This window comes from Pelodiscus sinensis, chromosome 12 (assembly GCF_049634645.1).
Source record: "Pelodiscus sinensis isolate JC-2024 chromosome 12, ASM4963464v1, whole genome shotgun sequence".
NCBI classification, from domain to species: Eukaryota; Metazoa; Chordata; order Testudines; family Trionychidae; genus Pelodiscus; species Pelodiscus sinensis.
In genome coordinates, this window is record NC_134722.1 from 45,717,501 (window position 1) to 45,744,178 (window position 26,678).

At 54.6% G+C, this 26,678-nt stretch overlaps 2 protein-coding genes across 2 annotated transcripts in view; one reads left to right on the top strand and one right to left on the bottom strand.

The window, feature by feature from the left end:
* LOC102462653 (uncharacterized) overlaps window positions 1–25,672 on the top strand; it is a 45,445-nt gene extending 19,773 nt beyond the window's left edge. The window contains exons 6-9 of the mRNA XM_075940725.1: window positions 17,788–17,868; window positions 18,361–18,487; window positions 19,040–19,153; window positions 22,514–25,672. Of these exons, the coding sequence (XP_075796840.1) occupies window positions 17,788–17,868; window positions 18,361–18,487; window positions 19,040–19,153; window positions 22,514–24,411 (2,220 nt within the window). The 3' untranslated portion in view covers window positions 24,412–25,672. The remainder of the gene's footprint in view (window positions 1–17,787; window positions 17,869–18,360; window positions 18,488–19,039; window positions 19,154–22,513) is intronic.
* Window positions 30–9,108, bottom strand: LOC102462165 (uncharacterized). The gene is made up of 4 exons (XM_075940438.1): window positions 9,040–9,108; window positions 7,877–7,962; window positions 7,134–7,377; window positions 30–5,238 (listed from the first exon to the last, which is right to left on the bottom strand). The coding sequence occupies exons 2-4, from the start codon at window positions 7,898–7,900 to the stop codon at window positions 3,257–3,259; spliced, it is 2,250 nt and encodes a 749-aa protein (XP_075796553.1). The 5' UTR covers window positions 7,901–7,962; window positions 9,040–9,108; the 3' UTR covers window positions 30–3,256.
* Window positions 25,673–26,678: the final 1,006 nt, after the last annotated feature.

Sequence of the window (26,678 nt, forward strand, 5' to 3'; positions counted from 1 at the left end):
GTTGCATTTGAGAAGTGCCTTTGGAGGAGTCAGGGTGTGGGCTTTAAGCAGACCCCAAGTATGAAATCCAGGGGTTCAAACTCGGGAGTGAAGGCTACTGCCCCCTCCCCCCCAATATCCCCTAAATGGTGTTCCTGCCCTGGACATATCCTTAAGTTTCCTCTGCCTTAATTCAGCCCTCACTGCATGTCATCTGGCCAAGCCTACAGGGGCATGATTCAGTCACTGTTGTATCCATAGGGGTCGGGTCCACACTAAGAGGAGGGGGCTTTGCTCGTACTGTGGATGCCTTGTACTGGAAAGGGGTGTCTGTTCTACCCTAGCTCACTGATTAACATGACCCCCACTATGTTTGGCATCAAAGGGAGAAAAAATGGGATGGAGCAGGGATTTTCTGTTATAAATTTGTATGAATTGTGTGTACCTTGGTTTCCTCTAAATGTGGCATGGTTAACTAGGACTATGTCTACACTGCAAATTCACAAAAGCATGTTTACACTGCTAAACTCTGTCGAGATACCATGGCCTCTTCCTTAGCTCCACCTTGAAGAGTACTTCTAGACTACAGAGCTTTTCCGGGATACCAAAGGAATCACAGAAAAGCTCTACTGTGGCCAAGGAACACGTCTGCTTTTCTGAAAAAAATCAGAAAAGCAGACGCGGTTTTTTCGGTATCCCTGTGAACCTCCTTTTACGAGAAAGAAGGAATGTTCCAAAAGAGGGGCCAAATGTCGGAAAAGCCTCTTTCAGAAGAAAGATGGAAAAAGGGCGGTTCGCAGTTTGCGTATCGTTTTCCGACTTTTCTCTGTAGTGTAGACACAACATGATAGAAACAGCAAAGCAACATGGGTATGCATCTCATGGTGCGTAGTGTTATCTGCAGTCGTTAGGCACTGGGGGAACAGGCAATGCAGCTTTAGACATATTGGGAACGTGAAAAACATCCCATCAGGACTTTACAGGCTCCAACAGGGGCCAGAGTGACTGCAGTGGGTTGTGTCACACACAAACTCTTGGAAACCTGCATCACTTTTGTCTTTATTGAGGCCTTTCAATCACAGTGACACACATCAGGTGAATGCTTGGTGGTAAGCGATGTTCATGGTTATTCTCTCTTGTCCTGACACACACACCTGGCCCCAGTTCCTAGGGCTCAGGGCATAACTTCTGTGGGGTTGTAGGGTCTTTCACCAGGACAGAGCCTTACACACGAATATCCGTGCTCTCTACTTATTAGTAATTACTGAGCAAGCAGAATACACATGCTGAGCACGAGGTGCCATCCTCCCCCAGCCTGAGCAAGGCAGGCAAACGTCCACTGTTGGCCAGGCAAGCTCAGTCTCCTCCGAATTCGGGTTGCTCCATGTCACAGTCATGCAGAGGATTCCTGGCAGCTCTGCTCTTAGGCTGTGCCCTGTAGGTCAGCTGCTTTTCTGGGTCGTTTCTTTTTCTTCCTTGTTTCCTTTCTTCTGGTCGTCTTCTTTGACCCCAGGTTATATTGTGAAATGTGAGTCTTGCTTACCTCTACCATACCCAATTATTGTACTAAAATTTTACTAACCAATCATTACATAACTAAATTACCTAACCAATCATATCCCGCCACCTTAAATGATTTACACATAGTGTAATTAATTACACAGCAGAGAAATAAAACCAGAGATTGTACAAACAATAGGAAAGCGAGCAGAACGAGGATTCCACAACCCCCAACTCTTAATAGGGAGTTTTGTGTCAGACAAAATGCTACCAGTAAACTAAGTTTGCTTTGCCCATCTTGAGATCTGTTTCTCTGAGTTAGTGGGTGCCACTGGAACGGGGTGTCCCTCTACACAGCCGGGCATTCTGCTATTTTAATGCGATTTAGATGGAATACAACGATGTGACTCTCTGCTTTGCAACTCGTGGCTGCTGATCTTTCAGTCTGGCTGGAGACAGAAGCCCTAGGCTGTAGGCCTTCCAATACGGCTATAGAAGAAGCCCATTTCCTTACAGCACAGGGTGGCCCCGCGGTGAGTCCCTCCTCCTCATCCCCTTCCACCTCTTCCTCATCTCTGGGCTCCTGTTTCTGACTCTGTGCTATAAGGAGTACCCCCAGGATCCTTGGCTGTGGACATGGGGCCTCACCGAGGATTGTGCCGAGTCTTTATGAAATGAAATGTTTTGGCAGCAGCACTGAACCGGTTGCCTCCTTGACCTTGTGACTCACCTGCTGGAGTCCCCTAACTTGGCTCTGCATTGGAGGGCGTCTCAACCACACCCCTTTGCACAAAGGGCACAAGAAACGCGACGGTACGTGTCCCAGTTCCTACGGGCCACTTGCAGCTCTGATTGCACCGATTCTTCACCCTCATGCCAATAAGATCCCAAAGCCTCTCCCCCATCGTTCTGTGTGGGGTGCTGTTCATGGCACATGAGTGTTAAGGGGCAGCTTCACTCGACACTCATCATTCATTGCTAGTTTCTCAGTGGCACTGGTGCAACGAGTCCAGAGTTCTCAGCCTCAGCCGTCTAGCTCCGAGGAGCAAACCCAGCCATTTCTCAGTGCTGTTCCCCCAGCTGCTGGTATCAGGCAGTGACTTCACTCTTTGTTTCGGTCTCTGCCTCTCCCAGAGTGGATCTTGCTTGCACCCGCTGAGTTTGTGCTGGGTGATGTCGATCACTCATTGCTCAAATCTCACGACCAAGAGCAAAATGAAACGTAGAAAAGGAGTATTGGGACAAATGATCGTTTTTCTTGTGAAGTCCTCAAACCTGTGCTCCATCCTGTGCAACTCAACTACAAAGTTTGTGACCAACCAGCCTTCACAGAGAGGGAAATCCCAGAATCCAGAACTACAAAAGGCTTTCAGATTCCTACAGTGAAATCTCGGAGAACACTCTGAGACCCCACATCAGGAAAGAAACGTTCCCATTTTCCTCTCAAGTGGCTAAACTGGCTTCACTTTTCAACTCAGCATTTGGTTGTATTCGTTGCAACACTTCACATCATTTTAATAAAAGAAAAAGAAGGACGAATCTTCCCATCTAGAAATGATCCGCACTAAGCCCAAAAAGTTGGGGAAACATTTTTAGCGATGTTGCCTCTCGCCCTGCTGAAAGGAAGGGCCGATCCAGAACACAGCAGCTTTATGGGTTGCAGCCCAGGACCCCGGTCGAATAGATCCCCGCTTATCCTGGGGCCTGCGGCTGCAGCCCTTAGAGCTTCTTTCTTAGTCCGACTGTTCTAGGGCCAAAGGAGCAACTGGCCCCCCTTCTAGTGTTCTGGTCCACCCAGAAGTTCTGCACCTTGCTCCTCCTGCCCATGGCATTTAGGGAGCACGTGCCCCCTCGTGTCCTCCCCACAGGGCACGTCTGGCCCCAGCACCCAGCTCCCCCTGCTGCCCAGCTCCCTTAGCCCCCACCATTCAATCCCCACTTTTCTCTCCAGAACCCACTGGCCTGATCCCTTCCTGTTTGATCCCCAGAGCCCAGAACCCTGGGGGATCCAGGGAGGGGAGTTACCAGCCCCCGGGGACACTTCCCCTGTAGAGAACAGCCCGAGGTGAGGGGGGAGCACAGTCTGGGGACTGGTGGAAGACAGGGGTGAGGACAGGTGTCTAGAGTCAAGGCATTCATAAGACCTCTCTCTCAGGTGGATTTTCTCATGTCTATTAAGATACGAGCGCTGGCTGAACTTTTTCCCACAGTCCAAGCATTTATGGGGTTTCTCTCCAGAGTGGGCTTTCTGGTGTGCATAAAGGGTTGATTGCCAACTGAAATCTTTCCCACACTCAAGGCATTTATAGGGTCTTTCTCCTGAGTGCACTCTCCTATGGTGAATGAGGTATGAGCCCCAAGTGAAAGATTTCCCACAGTCCAAGCAGGTGTGGGGTTTCTCCCCAGTGTGGGTTTTCTGATGCGATTTAAGGGCTGATTTCCAAATGAAACCTTTCCCACACTCAGGGCATTTATAGGGTTTTTCTCCAGTGTGGGCTTTTTGATGTGTATGAAGGGCTGATTTCACACTGAAACCTTTCCCACAGTCAAAGCATTGATAGGGTCTTTCTCCTGAGTGTCTTCTCCTGTGATGAATCAGGTGTGAGCTCCGACGGAAAGTTTTCCCACAATCCAAGCATTCATGGGGTTTCTCTCCAGTGTGGGTTTTCTGATGCGATTTAAGGGCTGATTTACAACTGAATCCTTTCCCACACTCGAGGCATTTAAAGGGTCTTTCTCCTGAGTGCATTCTCCTGTGAGCAAGAAGGCGTGAGTTGCAACTGAAAGTTTTCCCACACTCCGAGCATTTATGGGGTTTCTCTCCAGTGTGGGTTTTCTGATGTGATTTAAGGGCTGATTTACAATTGAAATTGTTCCCACACTCAAGGCATTTAAAGGGTATTTCTCCTGGGAACATTCTCATGTGATGATGAAGGTGTGAGCTCCGACTGAAAGTTTTCCCACAGTCCAAGCATGTATGGAGGTTGTCCCCAGTGTGGATTTTCTGATGTATAGTAAGGTTTGATTTCCAAGTGTAAGCTTTCCCACACTCAAGGCACTTAAAAGGTCGCTCACCTGCATGGGTTTGCTGATGTCTTGTAAGCTTGGAGTTATCAATATAACTTTTCCCACACACATGGCATTTAAAGGGTCTCTCTCCGGTGTGCACTCTCTGATGTATAATCAGTTGTGACTTCTGAATGAAACTTTTCCCACGCTCCTGGCATTTATTGGGTTTCTCTCCTCTGTGGATCAGCTGATGCTTAACTAGGGTCGATTTCAAGCTGAAGCCTTTCCCACACTCACGGCATTTATAGGGTCTTTCTTCTGTGTGTGTTCTCCGGTGCTGAAAAAAGTTTGAGCTGTGATTGAAACTTTTCCCACACTCGGGGCATTTATAGGGCCTTTCTCCTGTGTGGATTCTTTGATGTATAATAAACCTTGAGCTATGACGAAAGCTTTTCCCACAGTCAAGGCATTTGTAGGATTTTTTGTCATTGTGACTTGTCTGCTGGACGGTCATTTCCTTGGGATCATTTCCTTGGGATGCTCCGCCACATGGAATGGATTCACCCGTTTTCTTTCCGGGATAGGTTCCCAGCTGAACCTCTGATCTGTGTCCATCTCCCCAGCCATTTCCCCGTTTCAAGCCATGGGAAACATTCCCTTTGGTTCTACTCAAGAACGTCTCCAGAGGTTCCATTTCCCCAGGATCTTCCTGCTGATTCATGTCTTTATTCTCATCCACTGTCCTGTCACCTGCGGGGAGAAAGAGACAGAATACAGAAACAAGTCACTGTCGGTATCAGGAGGAAAGGACAGAAGGCAAAAAAGGAGAACACAGCACAGTAACTACTGGAGAGATTGAGACATTGGATTCCAGCTCCACATCCCACTCAAAACTCGCAGGGAAATAAATGCAGAGAGGAAATTTCTGACATGATGAAGGGGAAACCAGCTCCGATCTTTGACTTGATGATACAGCGCCTGCTGACTGCAACCTTCCCCTAGGTGATACGGGGGAGAACTGCGGTCTCTTGTGTTACCTACCAGCTTTGTGTTCTTGGGGAATCAGAGCATAAAGCTCAGGAAAGATCTCTGCCGCTCCCGCAGCCTCTGCTTGAACCAAAGCTGATGAAAAGGAAGATTTACAAAAAGCAGAGAAAAGGGAAGGGCAGATGCACTAAAACCCTCCGGACAAGGGTTACAGGGTTAAGGAAACACCCCAGCCTCACTTGCATTGGAGGAAGGAGAGGGAGGCATTTCCATCAGCATACAGAATAGAGAATAGCAATTCTAAGACGAGCACTGCAGGGAATTTCTGGGAAGCAGAAACGCAGTGCCTGATGAGAAATCTCTGCTCCTGATGCTAATGAACCCACACCTGTCCATACCCAGATCAGTAATTACCAGACCAATGTTAGTAATAAATCCTCTATTGGTATCCAAAATACTGAAGCTGACTAATTGCATTCGGAGCTCCCTCAAATGATCTCCACCCCATCACCAGGAATGAGCCGTTCCTATTGTCTAGCCTAAACAAAACAACTTTGGGATACTCCATGAGCCCTCAGTTTACCAGAAACAATCCCGTGTTCCCCATTACACTGTTGTTGTTTCCCTACATAACTGCCCCCAAAGCCTCCAGTGGCCTTCTGATGCCTGGATGTCCATTCTGCATCAGTCCCATTGACACTGCATTTGCTCCTGACGGACCCTGCTGGGAGCTTTCCTCTGTTTGTCTCCAACGCTCTGGACCCTCAGCTGCCATCACCACCTGGGAACCCCGATCGAGTCAAGCTTCACGGAGCGGTGAGATCTCTCTGTAGGCAAAACCTCCCAACCCTGCCTCGTGATCAGGGATGGATCACTTGCCCTGACATTTGGATTCAGATATAACAGTGTAACTGTTTTGTTTCTTAGCATCCCCTTATATGGTTCTTGCATGGAAATATAAAATTTCATGGTTAAGCAGACTGTTTCTCTCTCTGCCTTCCTTTCTCTGCCCCCCTCTTTGGGGTGATGTTTTTGGCTTCCTCATTCACTCTGAAACACCACTCCTTGGACCAACGCTGAAGATCCCCGCGTCTCTCAAGAATCCGGTGGGGTTTGCTCAGCAAGCGGGTTACTACCAGAATGGTCATGGCGTAAAAGTGGAGATCAGGACGTGCTGTACCTGAGAGTATATGAGGGTGGCAGCTTAAAATGCTGTTTAAATGCAGCCCCCTGAGTCCAAAGGCACAAGACGGCCACATGCTGACATTGCTGTAAAACCCACCTACTGGGTACAGGGACATATCAGAGGTAAGCTGTTGAATGCTGATTAACCAGTCCTCTCACATGTGCTCAGTTAGCAGGTGTGAGTATCTGTGCTCCTCTGATTCTAGGGCGGGCAGAACCCAGTTCCGGGAAACCTGGATCCCACAGGAGAGCTCCATTGGGAGGGAACTGGCAGAAGGTAGAAGTCGAACCCCATGTGAGAGCACAAGTAACAAAAGCAGCACATTGACAGAGTTATCACCCCCACCCTCTTCAGAAGTGAAACCCCAATAAACAAGCATACCCCATGGTAACACTTGCTCACAGGACATTTTAGGACACTGAGCTTCCCCTCACTTCCAGGCATTTATGACTCAGTTTCCCTTGTTCCTCACCTCTGCAGATGCCTCCTTCCTCACTAGCTTGGCAATCCGGGACCCACAGCTCTTCCCCTCGTTCCAGCCGGGTGACCAGGTCAGGCTTTGGAACAGGGAATCCTGAGCAGCTCTTACCCAGCGAGGTCACCATCTCATAGTTCTCCCGCATGACATCCCTGTAGAGGGCTCTCTGAGCGGGGCCCAGCAGAGCCCCCTGCCCCTGGGTGAAATACACAGCCACCTCCTCGAAGGTCACCAGCACCTGGAACAGCCAAAGTCCCCCACTCAGCACCGGCTGCCCTACCCCACAATCCCGCTATTCACAGGGGAGGGGCCCACAACAGCGGAATTCCCCCCTCCCGCTCAGAGCAGCCAGGAGGGGGTGGGAGAAGGGGAGAGCTCCTTGTCCTGCAGCAGACAGAGCAGGGCAGGAGCTTCTCATTTCCCACATGGCTGCCGGCCACAGGCTGCTCCGGGAAGCAGAGCTCTGAGCTGGGCACAGGGACAGGGACCAGCAGCCTCCGGCCAGTGGGGTCAGGCTCCGCCACTGGGAGTCTGCTCAGCCCTGCCCCGTGGGGTGTGTCCTGGCCCAGCAACAAGGGAACGTCCCCAGCAGCCCTGCCAAGGGGCCTGTCCCGAAAATCTGGCCCAGGCTGCTCATATCCCAGCAGGTGTATCACCCAGTAGCCCTCCCTTCCTCCCTGAGTGTTTCCTTCTCCGCCCTCCCTACAGCCCCCCAAAGCACCTTGAAAATCCCCTACCTGAGCTGGCTCCATCCCAGCCATTCCCAGCCCTGTCTCTGCAAGACGGGATGCTCTGGAGCGAAACGGGGACGCGATTCCTTAGCCTGCCAGGGCAAGAGGGAGAGGGGGGAAGTTTCAGAAGGGACCTGGCTCCATGTCACTTCCCCGGAGTCAGATGCTCTGGGTTCTGCCATGCTGGGAGAACCTCAGTCCATTTATTACAATGTAAAGCCAGCCCCACCCCCAGCCCTAGGTCAGCTCCTCCCCTGGCTCCCGGGAGTGTCAGTCTGTGCGCGGGGGGGAGGGGGGGGGTTGCAGGGAATGGATGGGGCACCGCTCGGGTCCCCATCCCCTCAATCCCCCTCCTGCCCCCCACATCTCCGTTCCCTCATCCCCACGTGTCCCCGTCCCCTCGTGCTCCCCACATCTCCGTTCCCCCATCCCCACGTGTCCCCGCCCCCTCCTGCCCCCCACATCTCCGTTCCCCCATCCCCACGTGTCCCCGCCCCCTCCTGCCCCCCACATCCCCGTTCCCCCATCCCCACGTGTCCCCGCCCCCTCCTGCCCCCCACATCCCCGTTCCCCCATCCCCACGTGTCCCCGCCCCCTCCTGCCCCCCACATCCCCGTTCCCCCATCCCCACGTGTCCCCGCCCCCTCCTGCCCCCCACATCCCCGTTCCCCCATCCCCACGTGTCCCCGCCCCCTCCTGCCCCCCACATCCCCGTTCCCCCATCCCCACGTGTCCCCGCCCCCTCCTGCCCCCCACATCTCCGTTCCCTCATCCCCACGTGTCCCCGCCCCCTCCTGCCCCCCACATCCCCGTTCCCCCATCCCCACGTGTCCCCGCCCCCTCCTGCCCCCCACATCCCCGTTCCCCCATCCCCACGTGTCCCCGCCCCCTCCTGCCCCCCACATCTCCGTTCCCTCATCCCCACGTGTCCCCGCCCCCTCCTGCCCCCCACATCTCCGTTCCCTCATCCCCACGTGTCCCCGCCCCCTCCTGCCCCCCACATCTCCGTTCCCCCATCCCCACGTGTCCCCGCCCCCTCCTGCCCCCACATCTCCGTTCCCCCATCCCCACGTGTCCCCGCCCCCTCCTGCCCCCCACATCTCCGTTCCCCCATCCCCACGTCCCGCCCCCCGGCAGTCCGGGCACCGCTGGGGGCGAGTCTCTCTTACCGCCCAGCGGCCCCGCCCGGGACCCGGCCCAGCGGCCCCGCGAGCAGAGGCTGCGAGGCGCTTCCCGCTGCGGGGCCTGAGCCCAGCCCCGGTCCCGGCGCCGCTGCCGCTGCTGCTGGGTCCTAGCGGGAACCCGCCCCACAGCCCCGCCCGGCAGGTCTCCCGCGGGGGCCGGGGGGGGGGGGGGGTCTTGCAGCCGGGGCCGCAGACCCGGGGGAGCCCGCCCGGAGCGGGAGCTGCCGGGGCAGAGTCTCGGGGACACCCGCGGGCCGGGAGCGGCTCTGGGAGCGGCGGGGCAGAGCCGGGCTCCCCGGCAGCGCCCCCGGGACCAGCCCCGCTCCCCTCCCCTGGGCCCGTCAGAGCCACCGGCTCCCTGGGGCCGCGTTCCCCCTCCTGGGCACCAGGCTAACCCCTTCCCGTCTGCCCCCCCAAGATCCCTCTGCCTCCCCCACCAGGGATCCCCCTCCCCCCACCAGGGATCCCCCTGCCTCCCCCACCAGGGATCCCCCTCCCCCCACCAGGGATCCCCCTGCCTCCCCCCACCAGGGATCCCCCTCCCCCCACCAGGGATCCCCCTGCCTCCCCCACCAGGGATCCCCCTCCCCTCCCACCAGGGATCCCCCTCCCCCCCCACCAGGGATCCCCCTGCCCCTCCCACCAGGGATCCCCCTGCCTCCTCCACCAGGGATCCCTCTGCCTCCCCCACCAGGGATCCCCCTCCCCCCCCAAGGATCCCTCTGCCTCCCCCACCAGGGATCCCCCTGCCCCCCCCAGGGATCCCCCTCCCCCCCAAGGATCCCTCTGCCTCCCCCACCAGGGATCCCCCTCCCCCCACCAGGGATCCCCCTGCCTCCTCCCACCAGGGATCCCCCTCCCCCCACCAGGGATCCCTCTGCCTCCCCCCACCAGGGATCCCCCTCCCTCCCCCACCAGGGATCCTCCTCTCCCCACCAGGGATCCCCCTGCCTCCCCCCACCAGGGATCCCCCTGCCCCCCACCAGGGATCCCCCTGCCTCCTCCCACCAGGGATCCCCCTCCCCCCACCAGGGATCCCCCTGCCCCCCCACCAGGGATCCCCCTGCCTCCCCCACCAGGATCCCTCTGCCCCCCCAGGGATCCCCCTGCCTCCCCCCCAGGGATCCCTCTGCCTCCCCCACCAGGGATCCCCCTGCCTCCCCCCACCAGGGATCCCTCTGCCTCCCCCCACCAGGGATCCCCCTGCCTCCCCCACCAGGGATCCCCCTGCCTCCTCCCACCAGGGATCCCCCTCCCCCCACCAGGGATCCCCCTGCCTCCTCCCACCAGGGATCCCCCTGCCTCCCCCACCAGGGATCCCCCTGCCCTTCTCCCAGGCGGATCCCCCCACCAGGATCCCTCTGCCCCCCCCCAAGGATCCCCCTGCCTCCCCCACCAGGGTGGCAAGTTAGTGGTTGGCGGGAGCACTGTATCTAATTCCTATATACAAGAACATTAAATAAATATTCAACCCACTCAGCTCTAATACTAACATCTTGTCACAAGTCACTGGCAGTGTTTCTCAACCAGTGGTACCAGCACCCTTGGGGTACTTGAGAGAAGTCCGGGGCGCACGTCAACACAACTGATATTTGGAGAAAACTGAATTGTTGTTTTAAGTTGAAAGTAATGAAATTAATGGGTAGCAGGTTTAAAACTAATAAAAGGAAGTTCTTCTTCACACAGCATGTTGTCAACCTGTGGAACTCCTTGCCAGAGGAGGCGGTGAAGGCTAGGACTATAATAGAGTTTAAAGAGAAGCTGGATAAATTCATGGAGGTTAGGTCCATAAAAGGCTATTAGCCAGGGGATAAAATGGTGTCCTTGGCCTCTGTTTGTCAGAGGCTGGAGAGGGATGGCAGGAGACAAATCGCTTGATCATTGTCTTTGGTCCATCCTCTCTGGGGCACCTGGTGCTGGCCACTGTCGGTGGACAGGATACTGGGCTAGAAAGACCTTTGGTCTGACCCAGTACGGCCGTTCTTATGTTCTTATGTTATGTTCTTTGAGTTTTACAACGCTTTATTATTTTTTGTACTTTCTACACCCAAAAATTTCATTGCCTGCCCAGCTACGATTAAGTAGTTTAAACAAATGTGTTGCAATAGTCGAAAAAAATTGTGTATGTCTGAAACTGTAGGTACTGGGGGTACTTATGAATTTTTTTAAAAAGGGGTGTGCTTCCTTTTTTTAAAGGGGTACTTTATAAAAAAAAGGTTGAGAAACACTGACTTAAGGGACACGAGTTAGCCTTACAATGTTAATGTCCATTCTTACTTAGTCACTAACTCTGGGGAGAGAGAGACCCTGGCAGGACTCCTGGGCTGTCTCTCAGCTCTGGAAGGGGAGTGGGTTTCAGGGCCCTGCTGGGGAGTTTGCACTGGAGGGTCCTAGAGCAGCTGCCCTCAGGGGCACAGCCAGGCTGCCCCTGGAGAGCAAAGGCCCCTGGGAACAGGCCAGTCCCCAGCGCTGCCAGGCCCAGGAGAGAGAGAGGAGACAGAAGGGGCGTGGGGAGAGCGAAAGGGGCGGCAGGAGCAGGGAGGGGGAGGGAGGGTCCCAGTCCTGCTCCCATCCCTTCCCTGCACCCCCCCTGGACAGACTGACACTCCTGGGAGCCAGGGGAGGAGCTGACCTAGGAACAGGCAGGTCCTGCCCCGGCTGAGCCCCGCGCTGCTGGGGAGACGCGCTGCCCTCGGGGCCCGTGTCAGAGGGAATCCCCCAAAGTGGCTGCTTTGGTTCTGCTCTTGTCCAGCCTTTGTCTCTGAGACTGAGTCCCTGGGGGCTAAAAGTGTCCCGGGGTTCTGGCTGGGGGAGGGGCTGGGGTTACATTATAATAAATGGACTGAGGGTTCCCAGCATGGCAGAGCCCAGAGCATCCATCTGCAGGGAGAGACCCTGGGTGGGTGACATGGATGCAGGCCCCTTCTGAAGTCCCCCCCTCGCCCCCTTTGCCCTGGCAGGCTGAGGAATCGTGTCCACGTTTTGCTCCAGAGCATCCCGTCTTGCAGAGACAGGGCGGGGAAACGTCTCCAGATGCTCCTTCTGCCTGGCTGAATTTCCCCCTCTTCCTTCCCTTCCCAGCAGGGATCCGCTGCCATGTTGCTGAGGAGAAGGACACTTGGGCCAGGCCCCTTCACTGTAGATACCGTCTCCTCCCCCATCTTCCACCAGCCCCTGGGCCGGGTTCCTCAATAGCTGGTTCTGTTCCCTGCAGGGGGCAGGTCCCTGAGGGCTGGTGTCTCCTCCCCTCCTCAAATCCCCCAGGCTGCTGGGTTGTGGGGCACCATGTGCTAAGGGACCAGGCCAGTAGGTTGTGGGGAGGAAGTGGGGCTGAGTGGTGGGGGCTTGTGGAGCTGGGAAGCAGGGTATGTGTGCCAGGGCTTTGGGGCGTATGGGCTTAGAGGCAAGGGCTGTCTCTCCTCACTCACCTCTTCTGCCCCTGCTCCCTGTGCACTCACAGAGCACCACGCTAAGAAATCTGTCACTGCAAGAGCCGGGTTATGTCCCTTCCAGGTTCTCTGAGCTCCTCATCGCTGTGGGAGGTGACGCAGGCCCGCTCCGACTTCATTAGCTTTGATGTCCCACTTGGGTCTCGGCGGCCCTTCCTTTCTATTCTTTCCTCTCCATGCCCGTTGGTTTCCCTCTGTTCCTGAAGGCTGTGGGGTCATCTGCTTTGATGTGCCCGTTGGCAGGATGCAGCAGGGAGGGAGGAAGGAAATTGCCAGCCAAATGGCCCTTTGTCAGAATAGCCCTTTTTGAATTGCATTGTAGCACGGGCATGTGATGGTGGTGTGGGCTGAGCAATGACCGTGATCAATCTCTGTCGGCACAGACAGGGAGGGGGAAGTGCTAGATTCAAAGGCCCACAGGCAGAGACTGGAAAGGGGCAGGAATTTGCTGCCTGAGCCGCAGGAGGGTGTGAGATAGAGTCAGGAGAGGATGAGAGATGTGGGGGGGACAACTGGGAAACTGGAAGGTTTGCTGTTGAAAGCCAGACGGCTGAGGCAGAGAACGGTGCACTCGCCACACCAGTGCCAGAGAGAGACAGAAATTTTCCTACAAGTGTGGGGGAGGAGGGTAGGGGGGAGAGCTGTTCTGAATTCCAAAGAGCTGCAAATGACCCCCCAAGAGCAAGGATGAGAAAGGAAGAGGCTCTCCAGCTGGCTGAGAGGATGTCAGGGCAGAGCAGAGGAGGAAATCAGGGAAATCAACTGGACTCACCACCCTAAAGCCAAACCGACCCCCATCACCAGAGCCACACAGAGCTCGTGATCCAGCTGGTCTCCACGCACCCCAACGCCCTGCATTTCCTGCTCCTGGGACATTTGTCCCAGTGACTGGGCCCCGCGGTTCTTCACCGGCTGTCTGCAGTTTTCTACCCTCTGTAACTCGTTCCTCTCTGCAGGGCGCCCACGGGAGGAGAGAGAGCTGCTGGGCGAGGCTGGGCATGCACTCGGGAGGGGAGGGGAATGCTGACTTTCCTTTCTTGCTTTCAAGGAATAAGGTAGAAATTAGCCTCTCAAATTCCCAGGGTCTTGACTAAAGGGGGAGACAATCTCAGGGCCACCTGGAAAGCTTCCCTTCCCAGCCTTCCCCAGCTCAGAGGACAGATCCCAAGCTGCCAACTGGTCAGCTTTTCTGCCTTCTATGGGTCAGTGGGGAAAAGGCCTCAGCTGCAGAAGAAGCAATCCCTTCTGGCAGGCATCCCCTATCCCCCACTGCCTGGAGAGGGAGTTACCAGCATGGGGAGGGGGGCAGATTTGTCTGGCTGCAGAGAGGAATAACAACAAGGCAGGCTCACCCTCCCCTACCCCAGGCTGTGGCCCTGACCATGTTCTGCCCCAAGTCCCCACCTCCCTCCCCATCTTCCATGAAATAAGGGTGCTGCTCAGCCCAGCCAGCGCTCCGGACCCTAGGCCAGCTAGGTGCCGGTGTTGCCCTGGGTGGCTTAGGCCAGTTCCGGTTGTTGGTCAGCCCAGGACTCAGGTCAAGTGGTGGAGGAGCTCTCAGGGGTTGGGGGCTCTGGCCATGGTGGGATGGGGCTGCAGGACAACAGGAAGGGGCTGACAGATTAGCCTCCCTGAGGGGGGGTTCACCCCTGTCCATGTGTGATGTAATAATTTTGCTGCAGCTGATGAATTAGAACAAAGCCAGGGACTCTTCTCGCTCAAGAGCAGCTGGGTGAATTAGATCAACAGCAGAACGGGGATGTGGGGGGCAGGAGGAGGATTGAGGTGGTGGGGACGCGTGGGGATGGGGGAACGGAGATGTGGGGGGAAGGAGGGGGATTGAGGTGGTGGGGACGCGTGGGGATGGGGTAACGGGGATGTGGGGGGCAGGAGGGGGATTGAGGGGGCGGGGACACGTGGGGATGGGGGAACGGGGGTGTGGGGGGCAGGAGGAGGATTGAGGTGGTGGGGACGCGTGAGTCATCAAGTCCAGTTCCCTGCCCAAGGCAGGACCAATCCCAACTAAATCATCCCAGCCAGGGCTTTGTCAAGCCGAGACTTAAAAACCTCTAGGGATGCAGATTCCACCCCCTCCCTAGGGAACCCGTCCCAGTGCTTCACCACCCTCCTAGTGAAATAGTTTTTCCTAATATCCAACCTAGACCTCCCCCACTGTAACTTTGATAAATGCAAAGTAATGCACCTGGATAAATATCATCCCAACAATCCACACAAAAATGAGGGGGGGGGGGGTGTCTAAAATAGCTGTTACCACTCAAGAAAGAGAGCTTGGAATCCTTGTGTCTAGTTCCCCGAAAACATCTGCTCAGCGTGTGTGCAGTGGCAGCCTGCAAACTGGAAAGCTAACCGAATATTGGGAATCATTGGGAAAGGAATAGATCAGGGGTGGGAAACCTGAGGCCCGGGAGCGAGATGCGGCCCCTGGTTTGCCTGGATTCAGCCTGCGAGGCTCAGGATCCCTCCCCAGTATTGGGGAGCCTACGCTAGTGCTCCAGCCTCCCCCCGTCCTGCTGCCTCTCCTGCGGAGCCAGAGGAAACAAGGCTGCGCCCCCTAGGCTCTGGTGTGGGAGGGCAATGTGGGGAGTGTCTTTCTCCTTCTCAGAGGCCACCTCAATGAGGGCTCTTTTGTTTTTTGCTTCTCACTTATGTGCGTTCCCCGACTGCTTTTTCTGTGGGTCAGAGGCCCCTGACCCAAAAAAGGTTTCCCCCTGAATAAATAAGACAAAATACCATATTGCCTCTCTCTATAAAGTCATTGTGTGCCCACATCTTGAATACTGCATGCAGACCTCCCCATCTAAAAAAGATCTATTGGATTTGGAAAAGGAACAGAAAGGGCAACAGAAGCGATTAGGGGTAAGGAACAGCTTCCCTAGGAGGGGAGATTAACAAGGCTGGAACTTTTCAGTTTGGAAAAGAAATGTCTACAGGGTGGGGAAGAGATGTTAGAGGTCTAGAAAATCATGCATGGTGTGGAAAAATAAAATGAGGAACTGTTATTTCTACCCGCACTAACCCAAGAAGCTCGCCCAGTGCAATTTATAGGTTAGCACATTTAAAACAAAACACGTTATTACCGCTCAGACAACTTGTGGAACTCTTTGCCAGGGGATGGTGGAAAGGCCCAAAGTTCAAGGGGGATAGGTCCCTCAGTGGCTACTAGCCAGGATGGGCAGGGATGGTGTCCCTAGCTTGTTTGCCGGAGCTGGGAATGGGCGACGGGGGATGGATCATGATGACTGACTCTTCTGTTGATGCCTTCGGAAGCACCTGGCATTGGCTGCTATTGGAAGACTGGGCTTGATGGACCATTGGTCTGACCCAGTGTGGCCATTCTGACATTCTTATGGAATCCAAATCTGTCTACCCCCAGCTGTAACCACTACACCCTACTCCCCTCCCAGAGCTGAAATAGAGCCCAGGAGCCCCCCTCAATTTGCTGCTTGGCTTGTATTGAGCAGGCTCAGTAACACGGTTGAATCTGCTCTCCTCAGTCCATTGGAGTCCCCCCCACCATGCCCCTTGTCATCTGGGGGGTCAATGGGACCAAACCCAAGTGGGCAGAACACCAGCCCCTGAACCAGACTAGCTGGCTGTCACAGGGAGCTGCAGTCGGTGCCCAGGTGGGGGATCCGCCTGGGAGAAGGGCAGGGGGATCCCTGGTGGGGGAGGCAGGGGGATCCCTGGTGGGGGGGGCAGGGGATCCCTGGTGGGGGGGGGAGGGGGATCCCTGGTGGGGGAGGCAGGGGGATCCCTGGTGGGAGGAGGCAGGGGGATCCCTGGTGGGGGGGCACGGGGATCCCTGGTGGGGGGAGGGGGATCCCTGGTGGGGGGGGCAGGGGATCCCTGGTGGGGGGGGGAGGGGGATCCCTGGTGGGGGAGGCAGGGGGATCCCTGGTGGGAGGAGGCAGGGGGATCCCTGGTGGGGGGGCACGGGGATCCCTGGTGGGGGGAGGGGGATCCCTGGTGGGGGGGGGAGGGGGATCCCTGGTGGGGGAGGCAGGGGGATCCCTGGTGGGGGGGGCACGGGGATCCCTGGTGGGGGGGCACGGGGATCCCTGGTGGGGGGAGGGGGATCCCTGGTGGGGGGGCAGGGGGTGTCCCCGAGACTCTGCCCCGGCAGCTCCCGCTCCGGGCGGGCTCCCCCGGGTCTGCGGCCCCGGCTGCAAGACCCCCCCCCCCCCCGGCCCCCGCGGGAGACCTGCCGGGCGGGGCTGTGGGGCGGGTTCCCGCTAGGACCCAGCAGCAGCGGCAGCGGCGCCGGGACCGGGGCTGGGCTCAGGCCCCGCAGCGGGAAGCGCCTCTGGGCCGGGCCCCGGGCGGGGTGTCTCCCGCTGGGCGGTAAGAGAGACTCGCCCCCCGCCGCCCAGCGGTGCCCGGACTGCCGGGGGGGGGGGATGCGTGGGGTTGGGGGAACGGGGGTGTGGGGGGCAGGAGGGGGATTGAGGGGCGGGGATGCATGGGGATGGGGGAACGGGGATGTGGGGGGCAGGAGGGGGATTGAGGGGGCGGGGACGCGTGGGGATGTGGGGGGCAGGAGGGGAATTGAGGGGGCGGGGATGCGTGGGGATGTGGGAATGGGCAGGAGCGGTATTGAGGGGGCGGGGAGATGTGGGGATGGGGGAACAGGGATGTGAGGCAGGAGGGGGTGCGGGTGGGAGGGAGCAGGGGTGCACTGAAGGGAGGGTGGGGTGAGGCAGAGGAATCGGAAGATTTACGGGGCGGATGGAGGAGGCTGCAATGGAGGGAAACCCTGAGGGTGGGGCACTGGGAAGGAAGGGGCGTTGTAGGAGGGGAGACTGGGGGAGCCCTGATCTCCTCTGACACCCCAGTTGTTGCCCATACCCTGCACTCCGCCAGCTCCTGCCCTGAGCCTCCTCCAGCGCCTTAACTCCTTCCTGGTCCCGCACTCCCATCTCCTGCCCCCAGCCGCTCCTGCAGTGCAAACCCTTGGCCTCAGCCTGGAGCCCCTCCAGCATCCCTAGTTCCTCATCTCCAGCCCCACTGTAGACCCCCACATCCCCAGTCGGAGACCTCAGTCCCTCCTATGCCCATATCCTGTGGGCTGTGGTTGAGGCGAGAGCGTGCTGGCTGCCAGCCCCACCCCGAGGCCTGTAGAATAGTCGACTAACTGATAAGAATTCATGAGATTAATTGATTATTCAGTTAACTGATAGTTAATCTCCCTAAACCTGGGGCAGTCGGGGTGTGACATGGACCCAGACCCCTTCTGAAACCTCCCCCTCTTGCCCTGGCAGGCTGAGGAATCGCGTCCCCGTTTCGCTCCAGAGCATCCCGTCTTACAGAGACAGGGCTGGGAATGGCTGGGATGGAGCCAGCTCAGGTAGGGGATTTTCAGGGAGCTGCGGGGGGTGAGGGGGATGCAGGAAACACTCAGGGAGGAAGGGAGGGCTACTGGGTGATACACCTGCTGGGATATGAGCAGCCTGGGCCAGATTTTCGGGACAGGCCCCTTGGCAGGGCTGCTGGGGACGTTCCCCTGTTGCTGGGCCAGGACACACCCCACGGGGCAGGGCTGAGCAGACTCCCAGTGGCGGAGCCTGACCCCACTGGCCGGAAGCTGCTGGTCCCTGTCCCTGTGCCCAGCTCAGAGCTCTGCTTCCCGGAGCAGCCTGTGGCCGGCAGCCATGTGGGAAATGAGAAGCTCCTGCCCTGCTCTGTCTGCTGGGGGCAAGGAGCTCTCCCCTTCTCCCACCCCCTCCTGGCTGCTCTGAACGGGAGGGGGGAATTCCGCTGTTGTGGGCCCCTCCCCTGTGAATCGCGGGATTGTGGGGTAGGGCAGCCGGTGCTGAGTGGGGGACTTTGGCTGTTCCAGGTGCCGGTGACCTTCGAGGAGGTGGCTGTGTATTTCACCCAGGGGCAGGGGGCTCTGCTGGGCCCCGCTCAGAGAGCCCTCTACAGGGACGTCATGCGGGAGAACTATGAGATGGTGACCTCGCTGGGTAAGAGATTCCCGTGGGGCCGCGTGTCTGAATCTGCTCAGGTTCTGCCCTGGGCAGGTGGATTTAGCAGGGGAGGCTCAGGTAGCCCCCAGCTCCAACAGGAGAGACTCTTTCATCTCCGTACCCCCTTCGAGGGAACAGGATCAGAAACTTAATGGACATGCTTGTTCATCCCCATCTCCCTTGTTTTCAAGGGGCCAAAAGCAGGGAATTGCCCTTCCTGTATTATTTCTCCTCCACGCCCGGTTCAGCTTCCTGCCTGGGACTGTCTCCAGCCCTGGGGAGGGTTCTAGGTTCTGCAGACTTGGAAATAGGCCGGACTTTACCACCTGAGCTTGTGTGTGTGTGAGAGCAAGTCCCCCAGAGCACGTCTACCCTGAGACTCCTCATGAGGCTGTGACAATGCCCCCTCCCAAAGTCTTCTGCTTGCCAAGGGGTCTGATTTCCCACTGTCCCACGCAGGGGCCGGTTACACTCAGGGCATGTTCCTCGCGACAGATACTTTCCCCTGACTCTGTGCTTTCTGACCTTGCCTGATTTCACCCTCTGCAGGATTCCCTATTCCAAAGCCTGACCTGGTCGCCCGGCTGGAACGAGGGGAAGAGCCGTGGGTCTCGGATTGTCAGGCTAGCAAGCAAAGAGAGAGCCCAAGAGGCTCCAGCACAGGTGAGGAACAAGGGAAACTGAGACATAAATGCCTAGAAGTGAAGGATAACAAGAAAGGTTTCTACAGGCATGTTAGCAAGAAGAAGGTGATCAGAGAGGGTGTGCGGCCCCTACTGGATGAGGGAGGTAACCTAGTGGCCTATAGGCCAGTCAGTCTTACCTCAGTCTCTGGAAAAATCATGAAAGGGATCCTTAAGGAATATATTTTGAGGCACTTGGAAGAGGGGAAAGTGATCAAGAATAGTCAGCATGGATTCACAAAGGGCAAGTCGTGCCTGACCAACCTGATTAGCTTTTATGATGAGGTAACTGGCTCTGTGGACATGGGAAAGTCAGTGGATGTGATATGCCTTGACCTTAGCAAGGCTTTTGATACGGTCTCCTACAATATTCTTGCCAGAAAGTTAAAGGAATGTGGATTGGATAAATGGATGGTAAGATGGATAGAAAGATGGCTAGAAGGCCAGGCCCAGCGGGTAGTGATCAACGGCTCGATGTCAGGATGGCGGTCGGTTTCTAGCAGAGGGCCCCAAGGTTCAGTTCTAGGACTGTTTTGTTCAATGTCTTTATTAATGGCCTGGATGAGCGGATGGATTGCACCCTCAGCAAGTTTGCAGATGACACTAAGCTAGGGGGAGAGGTAGATACACTCCAGGGCAGAGATAGGGTCCAGAGTGACTTAGACAAATTGAAGGATCGGGCCACAAGAAATCTGATGAGGTTCAACAAGGACACGTGCAGAGTCCTGCTTTTGGGACAGAAGAATCCCAAGCATTGTTACAGGCTGGGGACCAACCATCTAAGTAGCAGTTCTGCAGAAAAGGACCTGGGGGTTACAGTGGATGACAAGCTGGATATGAGTCAACAGGGTGCCCTTGTAACCAAGAAGGCTAATGGCATATTAGGGTGCATTAGGAGGAGCATTGCCAGCAGATCCAGATATATGATTATTCCCCTTTATTCGGCTCTGGTGAGGTCACATCTGGAGTATGGTGTCCAATTCTGGGCCCCCTGTTGGATGTGGACGCATTGGAGAGGGTCCAGCGGAAGGCAACCAAAATGATTAGGGGGCTGGAGCATATGACCTATGAGGAGAGGCTGGGGGAGTTGGGTCTGTTTAGTCTGCAGAAGTGAAGAGTGAGGGGGGATTTGATAGCAGCCTTCAACTTCCTGCAGGGAGGTTCCAAAGAGGATGGAGACAGGCTGTTCTCAGTGGTGACAGATGGCAGAACAAGGAGCAATGGTCTCAAGTTGTGGTGGGAGAGGTGTAGGTTGGATATTAGGAAAAACTATTTCCCTAGGAGGGTTGTGAAGCACTGGAATGGGTTCCCTAGGGAAGTAGTGGAGTCTCCATCCCTAAAGGTGTTTAAGACTCGGTTTGACAAAGCCCTGGCTGGGATGATTTAGTTGGGATTGGTCCTGCTTTGGGCAGGGGGCTGGACTTGACCTTCTGAGGTATCTTCCAGCTCTAGGATTCTATGATTCTATAAGTGAGGAGAAGCTGGGACTCCTAAGTGTCCCTGGATTTGCCTGTTACCATGGGGTACACTCGTGTACTGGGGTTTCACTTCTGAAGAGGGTGGGCGTGATAACTTGTCAATGTGCTGCTTTTGTTACTTGTGCTCTCACATGGGGCTCAACGTCTCCCCTCTGCCAGTTCCCTCCCAATGGAGCTCTCCTGTGGGATCCAGGTTTCCCGGAACTGGGTTCTGCCCGCCCTAGAATCAGAGGAGCACAGATACTCACACCCGCTAACTGAGCACATGTGAGAGGACTGATTAATCGGCATTCAACAGCTTACCTCTGATATGTCCCTGTACCCAGTAGGTGGGTTTTACAGCAATGTCAGCATGTGGCCGTCTTGTGCCTTTGGACTCAGTGGGCTGCGTTTAAACAGCACTTTAAGCTGCCACCCGCATATGCCCCCAGGTACAGCACATACCGACCTCCGCTTTCGCGGCACAACCATTCTGCTAGTAACCCACTGGTTGAGCAAACCCCACTGGATTCTTGAGAGACACGGGGATCTTTAGCGTAGGTACAAGGAGTGGTGTTGCAGAGTGAATGGGGAAGCTAAAAACATCACCCCAAAGAGGGGGGCAGAGAAAGGAAGGCAGAGAGAGAAACAGTCTGCTTAACCATGAAAGTTTATATTTCCAGGTAAGTACCATATAAGGGGAGCCTAAGAAACAAAACATTTAGCACATTAAATCTAATGTAAGTCTGAATTCAAATGTCAGGGCTAGTGATCCATCCCTGATTACATGAGGCAGGGTCAAGAGGCTTTTACATAAGAGATCTCACCGCTCCGTGAAGCTTGACTCGATCGGGGTTCCCAGGTGGTGATGGCAGCTGAGGGTCCAGAGCGTTGGAGACAAACAGAGGAAAGCTCCCAGCAGGGTCCGTCAGGAGCAGATGCAGTGTCAATGGGACTGATGCGGAATGGACATCCAGGCATCAGAAGGCCACTGGAGGCTTTGGGGGCAGTTATGTAGGGAAACAACAACAGTGTAATGGGGAACACGGGATTGTTTCTGGTAAACTGAGGGCTCATGGAGTATCCCAAAGTTGTTTTGTTTAGGCTAGACAATAGGAACGGCTCATTCCTGGCGATGGGGTGGAGATCATTTGAGGGAGCTCCGAATGCAATTAGTCAGCTTCAGTATTTTGGATACCAATAGAGGATTTATTACTAACATTGGTCTGGTAATTACTGATCTGGGTATGGACAGGTGTGGGTTCATTAGCATCAGGAGCAGAGATTTCCCATCAGGCACTGCGTTCCTGCTTCCCTGTCCCAGAATTCCCTGCAGTGCTTGTCTTGGAATAGCTGTTCTCTGTTCTGTAAGCTGATGGAAAGGCCTCCCTCTCCTTCCTCCAATGCAAGTGAGGCTGGGCTGTTTCCTGAACCCTGTCACCCTTGTCCGGAGGGTTTTAGTGCGTCTGTCTCTCCCTTTTCACTGCTTTTTGTAAATCTTCCTTCAGATCGGCTTTGGTTCAGGCAGAGGCTGCGGGAGGGGCGGAGATCTTTCCTGAGCTTTATGCCCTAATTCCCCAAGAACACAAAGCTGGTAGGTAACGGAAGAGACCTCAGTTCTCCCCCGTCTCACCGAGGGGTGGGTTGCAGTCAGCAGGTGCCATATCATCCAATCAGAATCAGTCCGGGCTTCCCATTCATCCTGTCGTAAATTTCCTCCCTACGTTTATTTCCCTGAGAGTGTTTGGTGGGATGTGGAGTTGGAATCCAATGTCTCAATCTCTCCAATAGTTACTGTGCTGTGTTCTCCTTCTCTGCCTTCTGCCCTTTCCTCCCGGCACTGGCAGTGACTCCTTTCTGGATTCTCTCTCTCTCTCTCCCAGCAGGTGATAGGACAGTGAGTGACAACAGGGACGTGACTCAGCAGCAGGGAGGTCCTGGGGAAATGGAATCCCAGGAAGCGTTTTTGGGCAGAGCTAAAGGGAATGTTCCCCAGGACTTGGAATGGGGAAATGCCTGGGGAGATGGACACAGATCAGAGGTTAAGCTGGGAACCTATCCCGGAAAGAAAACGGGTGAATCCATTCCATGTGGCGGAGCATCCGAAGGAAATGATCCCAAGGAAATGACCGTCCAGCAGACAAGTCACAATGACAAAAAATCCTACAAATGCCTTGACTGTGGGAAAAGCTTTCGTCATAGCTCAAGGTTTATTATACATCAAAGAATCCACACAGGAGAAAGGCCCTATAAATGCCCCGAGTGTGGGAAAAGTTTCAATCACAGTTCAAACTTTTTTCAACACAGGAGAACACACACAGAAGAAAGACCCTATAAATGCCGTGAGTGTGGGAAAGGCTTCAGCTTGAAATCAACCCTAGTTAAACATCAGCTGATCCACAGAGGAGAGAAACCCAATAAATGCCAGGAGTGTGGGAAAAGTTTCATTCAGAAGTCACAACTGATTATACATCAGAGGGTGCACACCGGAGAGAGACCCTTTAAATGCCATGTGTGTGGGAAAACGTACATTGACAACTCCAAGCTCACAAGACATCAGCAAACCCATACAGGTGAACGACCTTTTAAGTGCCTTGAGTGTGGGAAAGCTTACACTTGGAAATCAAACCTTAATGTACATCAGAAAATCCACACAGGAGAGAAACGTCATACATGCTCAGACTGTGGAAAAACTTTCAGTCAGAGTGCATACTTTACTTATCACAGGAGAACGCACTCAGAAGAAAGACCCTATAAATGCCTTGAGTGCGGAAAAGGTTTCAATTGGAAATCTACCCTTAATTCACATCAGAAAACCCACACAAAAGAGAAACCCCATACATGCTTGGAATGTGGAGAATCATTCAGTCGGAGCTCGCACCTTCTTGATCACATGAGACTGCACCCAGGAGAAAGACCCTTTAAATGCCTTGAGTGTGGGAAAGGTTTCAATTGGAAATCAGCCCTTAAATCACATCAGAAAACCCACACTGGGGAGAAACCCTATACATGCTTGGACTGCGGGAAAACTTTCAGTCGGAGCTCACACCTGACTTATCACAGGAGAACACACTCAGGAGAAAGACCTTATAAATGCCTTGAGTGTGGGAAAAGTTTCAGTGTGAAATCAACCCTTCATGCACACCAGAAAACCCACACTGGAGAGAAACCCCATAAATGCTTGGATTGTGAGAAAACATTCAGTCGGAGTTCACACCTTATTTATCACAGGCGAATGCACTCGGGAGAGAGACCTTATAAATGCCTTGAGTGTGGGAAAGGTTTCAGTTGGAAATCAGCCCTTCATAGACATCAGAAAACCCACACCAGCGAGAAACCTCATACATGCTTGGACTGTGGGAAAGCTTTCAGCCAGCGCTCATACCTTAATAGTCATGGGAAAATCCACCTGAGAGAGAGGTCTTATGAATGCCTTGACTCTAGTCACCTGTCCTCACCCCTGTCTTCCTCCAGGCCCCAGACTGTGCTCGCCCCTCACCTCGGGCTGTTCCCTGCAGGAGAAGTGTCCCTGGGGGCTCGTAACTCCTCCCTTCCCTGGATCCCTCAGAGTTCTGGTCTCTGGGGATCAAACATGAAGGGATCAGGCCAATGGGTTATGGAGAGAAAAGTGGGGATTGAATGGTGGGGGCTAAGGGACTTGGGGAGCTGGGTGCTGGGGCCAAGGGTGCCCTGTGAGGAGGATACGAAGGAGCATGTTCCCCCTAAATGCCATGGGCAAGAGGAGCAAGGTGCAGAGCATCTGGGTGGACCAGAACACTAACGGAGGGGCCAGGCACCCACAGCTATGATCAGGTTCTCCCAAACTTACTGACATTGGCAGGGGGAGTGGAGTGAGAAGGCCCCATCCTGCCTTACTGCCATAACTAGGTGCCCAGGGAGCCGAGTGGGTTGGAGCTGCAGGGCTCTGCTCTGCTCTGCTGCTGCCAGTGAATATGGGGGCACCCGAGCCCTGCGTCCGGCATCAGACTCCCGCTATCCTATGGGCTCTAATGCACTGGGAAGAGGGAAGGAGGGAAGGGGAGTAGAGGCAGGGCCTGGCACAGAGGGGGAGTTGTCCCAGCCTTCTGCTGAGCCAGTAGTGGCGCAGGGAGGAGTCGTGGCATTTTTATAAAGGACTAGACACAATCCAGAGTGGGGCTGCCACATCCACAACCAAGGATACTTCCTATAGCACAGAGTCAGAAAGATGGTGAAGAGGTGGAAGGGGATGAGGAGGAGGGATTCACTGTGGGGCCACCCTGTGCTGTAAGGAAATGGCCTTCTTCTGTAGCCGTATTGGAAGGCCTACAGCCTAGGGCTTCCGTCTCCAGCCAGACTGAAAGATCAGCAGCCACGAGCTGTAAAGCAGGGAGTCACATCCTTGTATTCCATCTAAATCGCATTAAAATAGCAGAATGCCTAGCTGTGTAGAGGGACACCCCATCCCAGTGGCATCCACTAACTGAGAAAAACAGATCTCAAGATGGGCAAAGCAAACTTAGTTTACTGGTAGCATTTTGTCTGACACAAAACTCCCTATTAAAAGTTGGGGGTTGTGGAATCCTCGTTCTGTAATTAAGCTCCTCATTTTCCTATTGTTTGTAGAATCTCTGGTTTTATTTGTCTGCTGTATAATTAATTACACTGTGTGAATCATTGAAGGTGGTGGGATATGATTGGTTAGGTAATTTAATCATGTAACGATTGGTTAATAAAATGTTAGTAAAATAAAGGTAAGCAGAACTCAATTTTCACTATCTAAACTGGGGTCCTAGAAGACCAGCAGAAAGGAAAAAAGGAACAAATGGAAGAAGGAAAGACCTGGAAAAGAGCTCAATTCCAGACACGGCCTAAGAGTAGAGCTGCTAGAAATCCTCTGCACGACCGTGACATGGAGCAACCCGAATTCAGAGGAGACTGACCTTGCTTGGCCAACAGTGGACGTTTGCCTGCCTTGGTCAGGCTTGGTGAGGATGGCAATTCATGTGCTCAGCATGTGTATTCTGCTTGCTCCGTAATTGCTAATAAATAGAGAGCAAGGATGTTAGTGTGTGAGGCTCTTTCTTGGTGAAAGACTTTGCAAACCTGCAGGAAGTTACGTCCTGAGCCCTAAGAAATGGGTAAAGGTGTGTGTCCATCAAGCGTGGGAGTGAAATGCCTACAGTGAACTGCGTGTGGCTGCTGGCTCCTGCTACCGGGGGGGATTGACAGTGGGAGCCAGGAGAATGGGGATGGAGTGTTTGAAAGCAGAAGCAGAAAGTTAACCAGGATTTTACTAAGAACATAAGAACGGCCGTACTGGGTCAGACCAAAGGTCCATCTAGCCCAGTATCCTGTCTGCCGACAGTGGTCAGCACCAGGTGCCCCAGAGAGGGTGGACCAAAGACAGTGATCAAGCAATTTGTCTCCTGCCATCCCTCTTCAGCCTCTGACAAACAGAGGCCAAGGACACCATTTTATCCCCTGGCTAATAGCCTTTTATGGACCTAACCTCCATGAAATTATTTAGCTTCTCTTTAAACTCTATTATAGTCCTAGCCTTCAAAGCCTCCTCTGGCAAGGAGTTCCACAGGTTGACTACACGCTGTGTGAAGAAGAACTTTCTTTTATTAGTTTTAAACCTGCTACCCATTAATTTAATTTGGTGTCCTCTAGTTCTTCTATTTGGGGAATTAATAAATAACTTTTCTTTATCGGCCCTCTCCACACCACTCATGATTTTATAGACCTCTATCATATCCCCCTCAGTCTCCTCTTTTCTAAACTGAAAAGTCCCAGTCGCTTTAACCTCTCCTCACATGGGACCTGTTCCAAACTCCTAATCATTTTAGTTGCCCTTTTCTGAACCCTTTCCAAGGCCAAAATATCTTTTTTGAGGTGAGGAGACCACATCTGTACACAGTATTCAAGATGTGGACGTACCATAGTTTTATACAGGGGCAGTAAGATATTCTGGGTCTTATTTTCTATCCCTTTCTTAATAACTCCTAGCATCCTATTTGCCTTTTTGACCGCCACTGCACACTGTGTGGAAGTTTTCAGAGAACT

Coding starts and splice junctions, on each gene's coding strand:
- LOC102462165 (XM_075940438.1), bottom strand. CDS start 7,900: ATGGCTGGGATGGAGCCAGCTCAG. Junction 7,378..7,876: donor CTGGGATGGAGCCAGCTCAG/GTAGGGGATTTT, acceptor TGGCTGTTCCAG/GTGCTGGTGACCTTCGAGGA. Junction 5,239..7,133: donor GGAAGGAGGCATCTGCAGAG/GTGAGGAACAAG, acceptor TTCTCCCCGCAG/GTGACAGGACAGTGGATGAG.